The sequence below is a fragment of the Canis lupus genome, chromosome 10 (assembly GCF_011100685.1).
Source record: "Canis lupus familiaris isolate Mischka breed German Shepherd chromosome 10, alternate assembly UU_Cfam_GSD_1.0, whole genome shotgun sequence".
Lineage (NCBI taxonomy): Eukaryota > Metazoa > Chordata > Mammalia > Carnivora > Canidae > Canis > Canis lupus.
The window spans coordinates 9,233,589-9,245,803 of NC_049231.1; the positions used below are offsets into that span (position 1 = coordinate 9,233,589).

The 12,215-nt window shown below is 41.2% G+C and overlaps 1 protein-coding gene across 13 annotated transcripts in view; it reads right to left on the reverse strand.

Moving 5' to 3' along the window:
• The window catches only part of GRIP1 (glutamate receptor interacting protein 1), a 660,770-nt gene that overhangs the window by 77,731 nt on the left and 570,824 nt on the right, over positions 1-12,215 (reverse strand). For 9 of the 13 annotated variants that reach the window (XM_038549951.1, XM_038549941.1, XM_038549950.1 and 6 more), the window contains 2 exons: positions 8,339-8,494; positions 7,516-7,668 (listed from right to left, as the gene is read on the reverse strand). The exons of 1 other annotated variant lie outside the window; for it this stretch is intronic. In XM_038549951.1, the coding sequence (XP_038405879.1) occupies positions 7,516-7,668; positions 8,339-8,494 (309 nt within the window). The remainder of the gene's footprint in view (positions 1-7,515; positions 7,669-8,338; positions 8,495-12,215) is intronic. 3 more of the 13 variants (XM_038549942.1, XM_038549944.1, XM_038549943.1) reach the window with 3 other exon arrangements.

Below are 12,215 nucleotides of genomic sequence, written 5' to 3' on the forward strand. Positions count from 1 at the left end.
GTGCTGGACCCCAGTGTCCTTCAAACTGGAGAGAGTTCCAGGATCTTCATATTTGAATCCTCCTTGTTGATCACACAACCTTATTAGCCATCTCTCCCAGTCCTTAGATACTAACTTTCCCTTCTTGATGACTTTTGGCCCTACTCCCTCTCACTTGTCTTCTAGTTGAGTGGTTTTCAAATGATTTTGTTAGCAACAGATTTCCCCTCCTTCAGATGAAAGTATGTAAGGGATACCTTTGTATTCCAGATAAGAACAGAGCTACTGAAGGTACAAGAGACCCTAGAGGAGACCTTCCCATCCCTCATGGATGAATCTGGGGAACCTACTTTGGAAGCTGTCATCTTTACCCATTGCCTTTTACTAGATCATTTCCTTCCACGCTCTACTTGGACCCCTGGTGGCCACTTCAATGATGCATTGCTGGTATGAGAGATGCACAGACCTCATGACATGTTCCCTCCTCTAATATGCTATCCTCTCTCATAATGCCTGCTTGACTCCAATGCTCTTACTAAGTTCGCTGAAGAGTGCAAGAGAATGTCTCTATAAATTCCCGCAATTCTCTATGGGGCCCTGGATCTTCTGTTATGTAATATTTGATTTCTCATAGGATCTGTCTCAAACATTTCTACCATTTTAAGGATCAAACTTTACTCCTTACTTCACTTCCTTCACTGACAAGAGTTCCTTAAAAACATTCTTTTCAACCTCGATTTCTCTAACATGATCTGCTCTCACTTCCTTTTTTTTCCTGCTTCAGGAGGATATATCCTTCCTTCCATTTCAAGGCTAGGCCCCCTTTCTAATATGATCTATTTCCACTCCCTGTGATTTTTGTGCCACATAACTTTTCTCTTGCTTTTTCCAACTTTCCTGCTCAGCCTCCTAGATTTCTGACTTCTCCCTCTAGGTCTGTACTGATTCTGAAACTGTTTAAAACTTGGCCTCTCCCTTCACCCTTTACTGAATCCACTCTCACTGATGACTTCCTGATTGCCAAAATCAATGGCCTCATCCACTCTAACTACCCTGCAACAACTGGCTTTGGGAACCATTCTTTTCTTTCTGGAATTGCTCCCTTGGTTTCAATGAAGCTTTGTTTTTAATTTCTGACTTTTTTTCAGCCCTTTCCAGTTCCTTTGCCTCTTCTGCACTGCAAACGTAGAGTTGCCCCTGGTTCTCTCTTCTTAGTCTTCTCTCTTTTCTCTCATTCACTTCTCCTGCTTCTGTAATATGACCTCTGCATGTATCTTCTCAAATCTAACTCTCCAGTTTCTCTCAAGCTCTGGGGATGAATTTCCTGACTTGGATATCCCATCCATAAGGATGTTTCATTGACTCCTCAAACTCAACCTCTTAAAAATTGAGTTGATCGTCTCCTCTTTCTCATTTCCACTACCATTTCTATGAATGGGACCATCATGCTTCTAGTCCACCAGGTTTGAAATCTCAAAGTAGACTTTGACTTACAACATCCCCATTGTCTCAAATTCCATCAATTGCTAAGTCCTTTCAAGATGACCACTGAAATATAACTTCTACAAATCCTCTTTTTCCTTCTTGCTGTTAATGCTTCAAATCAGGCTTCCATTTTTATTTCAAAAATTTGCACACACATGTTTCTGGTCCTTCTGTGCCCAACACTTTCTGCATATTATTGCCAGATTAACTTTCTCTTCATGATGAGGCCCCCAATTTATCTACCGTCTAGAGGACGGCCTCACCATTGCTAACACATATCACTATAGAGACTTACAACCAGTGTCCTTGCCTCTTGTCTTGTGCTAACAGCCTCCAAATTGCTGCCAGAGTGGCTTTTCTAGTATGCGAAGGTCATCCCCCAATTTATAATCTTTCAATGCCTCCCTGTTTCTGTAGAACAAAGTCTTCAATGCTAGCAGAGCTCACAGCACCCTTCCCAAGTTCATGTTCTCCTGCCTATCCAGTCTCATGCTCCTCTGTGCTCCCTCCATGTGCCATATGCTGCAGCCCTGCTTTCATACTCTGAAGGTCCCTCTGGTCCTTCCCCTGGGTTTTCAATGTCCCCTTCCCTGCCTTATCCAGGCAGAGTTAAGTCCTCACTTTTTTTACATTTCCACATTTTAATACATGGTCCCATTTCAGCATTTATCACTTTTTTATTTGCCTGCCTTTCTCTCCCCTTGACCCTGAGTTCTTTAAAAACTGGGACCCAGATCTTTTTCCTCTTTGAAATCCCAATGCCTGGAACATTCAAAGAACACTAAATAAATGAAGAACAAATTGAATTTTATGATGCTATCCACATTTTCCTTTTCAGAACCAACATTTTCTATAGGTTCTGCTGACTTAGGGAGCTAAAAGTTTTTCCTCAGGACCCCAATTTTTCTACTATGTGGTTCATTCCAGCATTGCAGCTGCCAGGGCAGAGGATGGGGAGGTGGATCTTTGTCTAGGAAGAGGAAGGAAAATTACCTTCTTCTTAAGAAGCATCATCATTGTTCTTGCAACCAAAGCGATGTGATTAAAGCAGCCTGCAGGTTAGTAGGGAGTAAAGGGGAGCTTCCAACCCTGAGCTTTTTACAGGTGGTGGCCTACAATTCCAAGATCTGACACATGGACTGTCACATATTAATTCAGATCACACTTCCTAGTGTGCCTTTGTTGATGTCAATCGTACTTTGTTCTTCAGATCATACATTTTCTTACTGGAGGCACACAACCCCTACAAGTAGTTAGTCACGATGGAGGGCTGTGTTTCTTTCCAGTCTGTTCTCATTGAAGACAGGAACATAATAATAGAATATCACCTCTTTGGCAGATTACTTACATTCTGTTCTCTAGGTGGTAATTTTTGGACCTTGACAGGAAGACTTTACTCTCTGTGAATTTTTCTATAGGTTCACATTAATATGTATTTTTTTCCATTTGAGATCTCAGTTTGGTATAGATTTTTGGATTACTTAATTAGAGTTAAAAACCATTTTTGAACCTTTAAGACACCTGATTGGCATTTCCACTAAGAAAGAATTAAGAAGAAATAGGTCAGTCATAATAGGAAGGATTAGGCGGGGTATAGTAAAGACCTATTCAAAGGCGAAAGCTTCCACATTTTTGGAACAGTTATTAAAGATAGTTGAGAGACTGAAGTCTCTAGAAGGTTTTGAAAATGGAAATAAGTGCTCATTATGGGCATCATTAAATCTGTAAGCTTCATCTGGAGGCAAGTCAAGGCAATAGTAATTATTAGGACATTTAATTTAGGATTAAAAATACGTTAAATGGTGGTTCTATAATTATATAAATTTATAATTTATCTAATAAATATAGGATTAAATAATGTAGGCTTTTATAATTAACTCTGAACGTCCTTCGATATACTGAAATCTGTTCTTTGAAACGGTAACATTTCATTTGAAATTGTATGTACCGATTACTCACACATATTAAAGTCTTGCAAATTATTACCAGATATGAAAAAGATAAATTGCAGATCTAAAGATGATGAGCCAGAAGAAAAAAAAACAACCAATATTACTTGGAGGAAAAAAAAGATGAGCTTGATTATCCAGCTTCATTAATGTGGCCAACTGGCAAAAGAAAATAAAGGTGATTTATCATGAATTATAACCCTGTAGTTTAAACATTTGTATGATGAATTCTCTGTCCAGTAGCAGCTACTCTTGCAGGGTACTGGCTCTGGCCACAACCGAGGTTGTGTTTGGGATTTGCCTCTGCTCCGGCCTGTGCCTGTTCACATTTGGAGGGTCCTTGCACAGCCCTTTGGGTGTGCAGGAAATGACCCTGTGTGTTTGTAGGCTCTTGTCTTTCCTGATGTAAGTAAGGGAGGAAAACTGAAGATAACTCGTTAGCTTCCTGAGTTAAAAAATCTGCCAAATGTCTTCTTAATTCAGAAGTTTGTGAGGTTTACTAGCAGACAGGAAGAGCATTTCAAAAGTATGCTGAGCAGCAGACTGCAAAGATTTATTAATATTCTGTGTTTATCACTATTTGATCCTGTCACTCAAGACCTCTGCCTCACTGTAGTCTTCCCAGTGGGGACGGCCTGCTGTGGACCCACACACTGGGTGTGTAGCACGTGATCCCATTCAGGAGCACAGTGTGGGTGTCCAGCTGCTCCCTTCTGCAAATGAGGGTGGGCCTGAGCTCATAAGCTGACCCCGGGGAGGGCTCCCTGCATGCTCACTTATAAAAGCTTACCATAAGCTGCCTTTGGCTTGTGTCCTTTTCTCAGGGGTCGGTGGCAGGGACAAAAGTTGTCAGGTTTCTTCATTCTCCTTCTTTCAGCTCTTTCCAATGTTGGCCTCCCTGCTAGCAAGTGGTGATGGCAAAAGAGGCAAAGACTATTCTGGGAATGTGATCTGGCATCTAAGTTGGCTGCAATTCAGGAGGACTGTGAACAAGCAGAGTCTACACTGGCTCTGTGTGCAGCAGCAGGAAGCAGGGGGTATGAACCTGGTCCACCGCCTAGTCATGCTGCCATCATGGGCGGATGATAGGGCTCTGGAAAAAGCCTTGACCTCTGAGGCAGAAAAAGGGACAGCCCAGGGTGTGGGGCAAAGCTCAGTAAGATTCCAAAAGGGGTGACAAGAGGGTTCCCTCTGTGACACGGCTCTGCAACCCTACCGGGGCTCTGTGACACTCCTCTCGGCCTAGTGCTCAAGGAGGAGTGCTGGGGACACTCATCCTTCTCCCTGGGAAACAAACGTGGCATTTTCCTGGTTTAATTCTTGTAACGTGTTGCTACAAACTTCCTGTATTTTCCCCTTTGGTCAATGATACCGAATGTTTTACTACTTATGTGAGAAGACTTAATTCTTTTCTGGCATGTCCTTTTCTACTATAAACATATGTGAGAGTTTTTTTTTCTTGTTTTGCAAGCTCTGGCCTCACTTCATCACCAACACAGCGTAGCGACTTTTTATTATATTTGTTGTGACTTTGCCATGATTCACCATCCATACAAATGGCCTGGTTGCCATAGAAACGTAAGGATTAGAAAAGGGGCAGCAAATGGCATAGAATAAAGACATAAATAAAGTGGTGGAAGTAAACCATGGTATAGTGAGAGTGTAATAAAACTTTTATTATAAGTTATTTGGGAGAACCTTTACAACTAATGTGACCATACAAAGAAGCAAGAACAGAGAGAGAGAGAGAGAAAGAGAAACAAACAAACAAAAAAAACCCCAAAACAAAAATCCCCCAAAACTTCATTCCTTTTTTTCTGACTTTGGAATGCTACCATTATTTTTGTAGGTCTTTTTGGAGTAAGAATAAAAGTTTTGGACCTTATTCTTTGATTACAATATAAAATGTCTGATCTCTCGAGAGACATAAACATTCTGGGAGGTATATGGTCAGTGATGCTCTGGTGGCCAATGTCTACAGCAAACACAAATAGCTTGACATTTCTTCAGCCAGGTTTCTGTTTACATTTCTACTATGTCAGAGAGTCACTTCCCGGTTCAAAACAGAATTTATGAGTTGGTTATGGGTATCAGTGACAGTGTGGCCTCAGCTTTGTTTCCTTCTAGAAAATTCAAGCCATGTAAATATCAACCTGAGATAGCCAAACATATTATCACTCATTTGTAGTCACTAATGTCTTTAATCAATGTAGCGAGTCTGACATAACACAAACATTTAACCGTTGAAGCAGAAGTACAAACATTAATGAATTCATTTTAATTGCTCTTCTGAGCCTGTTGCTGTCAGTGGGAGGCACACGGAGGCCTCAGAGAGCAGCAATTTCATATACAAAAATCCACCACAAACCCTGCAGGTTTATATGGAAGCCTCAAAACCTATATGGAAGCCAAAGTAACCACTGTGAAAAATGCGTCCCTATAAGAACACTGTCAACAGATTTTCACACATGACAATTTAGATTCAAGGCATAATAACTAATAAACTGTTTAAACGGCTAATAGTTCAATAGTGTTTACCATTTACCAGGAGTTCCAGTATATATATGTTAATATGGAATATATTTCATTGGGTAATTAGGAAAATGATATGTATACAATATATACATGTATGTATGTGCAGCTGACATATAATTTTATTATAATATGCATATTTTGTATGTATGTATATATATAATTATTGGAGTTCGATTTGCCAATATATAGTATAACACCCAGTGCTCATCCTGTCAAGTGATGTATTTAATAATATATAATATGTATATATTCTCATCATAGCCTAGAGTATATTTCTTGTCCCATGGGTCCCTTTTGGTGGTGAGAATACATATATATATTCTTTCATATAATTTTCACAATTACCCAGGGAAGCACTATAATTAATCCTCCTTGTGTAGCTAAGGAAGCCGTGGCATAGAGAACTTAGGTGACCTGCTCAAGGTCCTACAGTAGTGATGCCGAAATCAGAACACAGGCAGCCTGGTTCCCAAGTCTATGCTCATCACTAGTTTACTGCCTTCAACTAGTTTCTTCCAAGAGTGAATAATTTAGTTTAGTGTCAGCTAAGAAACATATGAGACTTTAGAAGCTGTTTATTCTCATTTTAACTAAACTCAATCTTCCTTCTGTTTTCCTAATTTCAAATTTACTGTCATGCACCTATATGAAAGGTGACAAGATATCCCTTATGTTTGAAGGGATACGTATGCAAGTCAAAATCATGAATATACCACAGTGGTGACCCTATCTTTTGCAATGGTTTCCTTTGTAAGGAAACAGCTTCCTACAACATGAAGAGTCCATTGCCCGGTGTGAGTGATGGCTGGTGTCCTACACTGAGGGTGGCATGGTGAATCCACTTGTGAAGATGAATCTCTGGCAAACAAGCTGAAGAGCCAATAGGCCCACACATCCCTTCTCACAAAAACATTCTTTCTTCATTTCCAGTCTTGAAGTATCTGGGTTTCATTTTATTTAGGTAACTTAAGGGTGTTCCTTATTTTATTTTTATGGTAAGCGCAGGAAGAGGGCTTATCTTCCTTGAGGTTCTCCACGGGAATCATAATTACAGCCACCAAAGGGGACATAGAGAACAAGAAATGCAACTCTCTAGACTATGATTAGATCTGCTTGGAAAGATAAGTGAGCAAATGTATAATCATATTAAAAAAATGCATGGGGTTCTTAGACTTATCAGAAGGGGGACAGAGTTTTAAACAAATTGCTTTAGAGGGAATAAGAAATTGACAACAAATGTTTCCTTGCCAAAGCTACCCAGAATAGAAGGAAGGAGTCTCCAAGGGAAAAAATTTACCTCTTTGGTTATTTTCTCAGATTGAAAGAGCAAGAAAAAAACAATCGAAGACACAGTTGTAGGCAAAGGTAGAATGAACCTAATGAATCCAGCCCGAAATTGTATTGGCCCAATCATTACCCTATAGATAACAGATATCATTTCATCGATCTTTGGCACTGAGCTGTGAGCTCCTTATCCCTCAGGCATCGTAAAACACACTCGCCACAGACTCCAGGTGGCCCATACGTTTTCTCTGGGCCAAAAGACAGCGGTTACCATTTCACTTACGTGAGCTTTTGAAGTCTTTCTTTTTCAGTCTCCTCCTCATCATGGTTCCACGAGGGCTAGTAGAATAGAGGCTTCGAGGTAAGGTCCCCATGTTCAGGGAACTCAGGCTGTATGCACTCATGGAAGTAGGAGAGAAGGATGACACCAAAGCTGCTGTAAGAGAGTAGACACTTGGCACAGAGCATTCCCAGGTGGGGTGTGAGCCTGCTACCCTTGCCAACCAGCAACAGTCCAGCAAGACACACGGGATGCAGAGCATTGGCTAGGAAGTACCCCAACTGGACAGAGACCAGGTCTCAGAAACCGTGGAGACAGCACTTTAGGATCTGAGAGTTATAAGAGCCACAAGTGCCTGAGGAGCATCATGATCCTCGTGAGCACAATGGAAGACACAGAGGCTCTATGAGTGTTGCTTTAGACACACACAACAGTAAGCCTTTAAACGAGCTTCCCCATGAACGACAACTCAATGCATCAGGGTCATAATCTCATTTTCATAGATATATTCTGACGTGAATCTCATAAGTGGTTCCAAAGACACAGGGAAGAGCTGAGAGCATTGTATGCTATATAGTATCTCGAATTGTTATTTCCTGACCACATATAAAGCATCCTGAACAGTTACTTCCTTCCCTAATGACAAATGCTTTCTGATGGCGGGGAGAAAAAGGACTCAGATGTCAGAAATGATAAGTTGCTACTACAGGAAAAAAAAAAAAAGCACATAACACACAGGAAGCCAAATATGGTATGAGTTAGGTATGAGGAAGAAGAAGAATATAATTTCAATAAAAGAGCAGGAGGAGAAAGTCTGGAACATTACGAGGGCTGTTTGGAGGAGGCGCTTTCGGGCCTGGCAGGGCTGGCACTCTGCAATGGTCAGGGTGGTACGTATTAGGGTGATGGCAGGTGTGGAGGCTGCAGTGGCTGCTGGCCCAGGAATCCCACGTAAGTTGCCTGTCGCTCCTCTGAATTTTCACTGCCCACATGAAGTGATGATGAGAAATAAGAAAAACAAACAAACGACAGAGAACCAAAAAAAAAAAAAAAAAAAAAAAAAGGAAAAAAATAACTGAATTATACAAATAAAAAGTGTAACAAAAAATGAAAGCTGCTTTCAAAAAAAAAAAAAACAAACAAACAACAACAAACTACTGGCTTTGCCCTTTCTCAGTGGTCAGCAAAACAGATGATTAACATCAGGGATGGAAGCTTTTCATCTTCTCAAGAATAATGCATGTCTTTCCCCAGCCCATTTTTTTCTTCTTTTAAAATGACTATTGAATCAATTTCTAATCTCCCCGTGTGCTTTGCAGCAGAGATTAAAAACATTTTTTTTTAAACTTGAAGTCAACCCCCTAAAGATCTATGGCATGTGATTAGTAATTAAACATTTGCACATCTTGGCCAGTTAGTACCACTTGTTTTGAGAAAAAGAAAAGAAGGAACGATAAATCACACTGGCTCATGATTGAAGTAGTTTACCAGTCACACATCACAATTTACTGTTCTGACATTTTAATTATACTCTGATACATCACTTGGACTTGATTTTTCAAAAAACAAAACAAAACAAAACAAAAACTACACACACACACACAGAAAAACCCACCACAAAACCACCAAAAAACCCCATTCTCAATCATCTATCAATACCAGGAGCTTACTTGTGTCCTCATAAGGAGAAAATAAAAGTCTCAATATACTTTATACTCTTTTTGTATTTTTGAAAAACATGTTTACATTGGAAAGAAAGTTAATTCTCAGAAGATTCCACACATTCTTATATTTTCTTAAGATGCCACAACGTTTTAATAAAGCTTATTTCAAAATTTTCCTGTCCCCTTTATTGAAAAAAAAAAACCCGTATACTGTGTTTCTAAGTTCTAAGTTCAGCATTATTTAGATTTTCTTTTCTGCCCAGTGTTCTGAAAGAGGGGCAATGTTATGTTTGTCACTATGCCTGGTGTGAGATTTTTCACTGAACAATCTTAAAAGACTTAAAAGTAACACCTGACCTCCTGTCTCCTTTGAGTGTCATGAGTCTAAAGTAAGATGCCTAATGTGTGAATTATTGAACATTTACTCACGTAGAGAGTCGAATGCCCTGTGAGTATTTAAAGGAGGCTCGTTTAGATAAGGGCTCAAGTTGTACCATCTGTGATGGTGGCATCATTGGCCACCTGAGCCAATGCAGGGGGACAGCCCTGGAACTAAAGTGTGAGTGGGGAAGAGCACTGCAGGCTGCGGCCCACCTGGGCTTCGGTCTGGAGAGATCCAGGAGCCTGGCCAGGCACTTGGCCTCCCTGAGCCTCAGTTTCCTCACATGTCAGGTGGAGATCACAAAGGCGTCTCCCCTGCAGGACAATGAAGAGGACGCTGCACAGGCTGCTTCTGTCCTGCTGTGGTTTCAGGTTTGGGTTCCAGCTCCCTGTCCTCTGTTCTAGTCTCAAGCCATCACCTACCTGGCCCCTGCAAGACCTGGGGACTTGGCTCCCCGATTTGTTTACTATAGACCTCCCTCCCAGGATCTACAAGACAATCTTTTAAGGTACATCTATGTAAGGTAGATCATGTCACTCCCACTTAAGCTGCTCCAATGGGTTACAAAGACGAGGAGAATCAAATGTGACCCCACCTACTTCTCTCTCCAGCTGTATCCCCATCCCTCTCTCCATTGCCTTGGTCACACAGCTATTCTTAGACCCAGCCAGGCTGCTTCCTGCCTCAGGGCATTTGCCCTTGCTATTCTTCTTGCCTGCCTGTATTGTCCTCCCAGGGGCTCAAGGAGCATGGTTGGCTCCTTGTGATCATTCAGGTCTCAGCTCAGGTGTCACCTACTCAGAGAAGTTGTTCTGACCTCCCGGGCTGAAGGGCTGCCCGTCCCACGCTGTCCCCCTCTGCCTCTATATTCCTCGTGGCACTTACTACAGTCTGAAATGGCTTTACTTATTTAACACATTTTAAATATTTGTCTCTCCATACTGAACATCTGTGAGGATAGGAACCTACTCTGCTTGTCTTGCTCACTAGACATCCTGTAGCAGCTCGCAGAGTGCCTGGTGCATAATGACGGATGAGAAAAGACGTGTATAAATGGATAGGAATCAGCAGGGAGGTACCCGTCCACACCGCAGCAGCATTTTCCAGGTGATAAAGAGCGTTGCAGGGGGGGTAGTTCATAGTGGATTCTCTTTCCCCATCCTCATTCTATTTTGAGGAGTACAAGGAGAATTCTTAGCAAGATGCAGGCCTTGCTGGGTCTGGCCAATGCACAGCAGCAGCAGCCACTCGACTGAACTTCTTACACAGTATTGTCTGTGTTTCAAATGAAGCCAGAGCACAGTGAGTGGACTTGAGAATTCTACACTCACTTTTTGACCCAGTTCTTTAAGGAGGACTTTGAAAATTATTGGGCATTTTTTTTTTTTAATGACCATAGCACCCAATGAACAAATCAATAAGAAAGCTATTCTTGACCACCATTGTGTGCTGTGCCAATTAAGTGTAGGTCACAACCTTTACCTTGACTTTGAGCTGCTGGTAAGGGCTAAATCTTCATACATATGAGATAATAAAGGACAAAAATGACACAAAATAATGCATGAAATTGTAGGCCACGCATAATGAATGCAAAAGGTGTTCAACAAATACTATAGGCCCAGGAGCACAGCTCCTGCCTTCTTTGAACATACACTCCAAATCAGTTCCATTTTATGGTGATGTACTTGATACTCACATGCTTGTTAGGCAAGTACTTCACGAGTTTAAAAATAAGATGTCACATTTTGCAAAACACATTTCTATACATTCTCCCATTTAATGGTCCACTAATAAGAGCCAACTTCTACTGAGCCCTTGGTATATATCAGGTACTGTGCTAGGTGCTTTCTTGTGGATTATCTTAGATAATTCTCTCAATATACTTATGAGGCAGGTATTGCTGTTGTTACTACACCCATCTTACAGATGAAGAATCTGAGGAATAGAAAAGTTGGGTAGCTTGCTTAAGGTCCCAAGTGGTGGAGCCAGAATTAAGTCTGGAAGTCTGATTCAAGAGTCCCTGCCTTCAGCCACCACACATTGCCTCTTCCTGCAGGTGCTCCTGGATTTGATAGAGATTCATAAATACCAAGTTAAAATAGAATGCTTCTTACATCTTCCATGATGACGTCACTACCCGGAGTCTTAAGATGTATCCGACATGGAGGGTAGTTTCGTTTGCTATCCTCTCTAACTGTACCCTCTTGCCCTGTCCAGGATGACTAAGGGCACAGGCAACAGCTGCTTTTGTGGTTGCTCCTGGAGCTCAAAAATGGAAGGCCCTCCAGGCACCAAACCTACTGAACCTTGTGACTCGCTCCCATGTTCTCTTCCAAAGCCTCATGAACTTCAGTCATGATTATGTCTCCCAAACACCCTCAGTGGGAACAATTTCTAAGCTTATTGGAAACTCATTCTTGTTGACATTTTTAATACCATTTATCAGCAAAAGGCACAGTTAATCTCATTCCTAGTTGATGGGCTCATTTCCCTATATCTCTGAAAACACTGTGGTGAAATGTTTTGTTGTGAAGCAAAATTTGGGAAATATATCTCCATCCACCTTGGGATGAGAGACATGCTGTTCAGGCCCCAGAATTCCTGAAAAAAAAAAAATAACCAGAGCTTTCTTGTGGAAAAAGAGTAGAACTATGTAA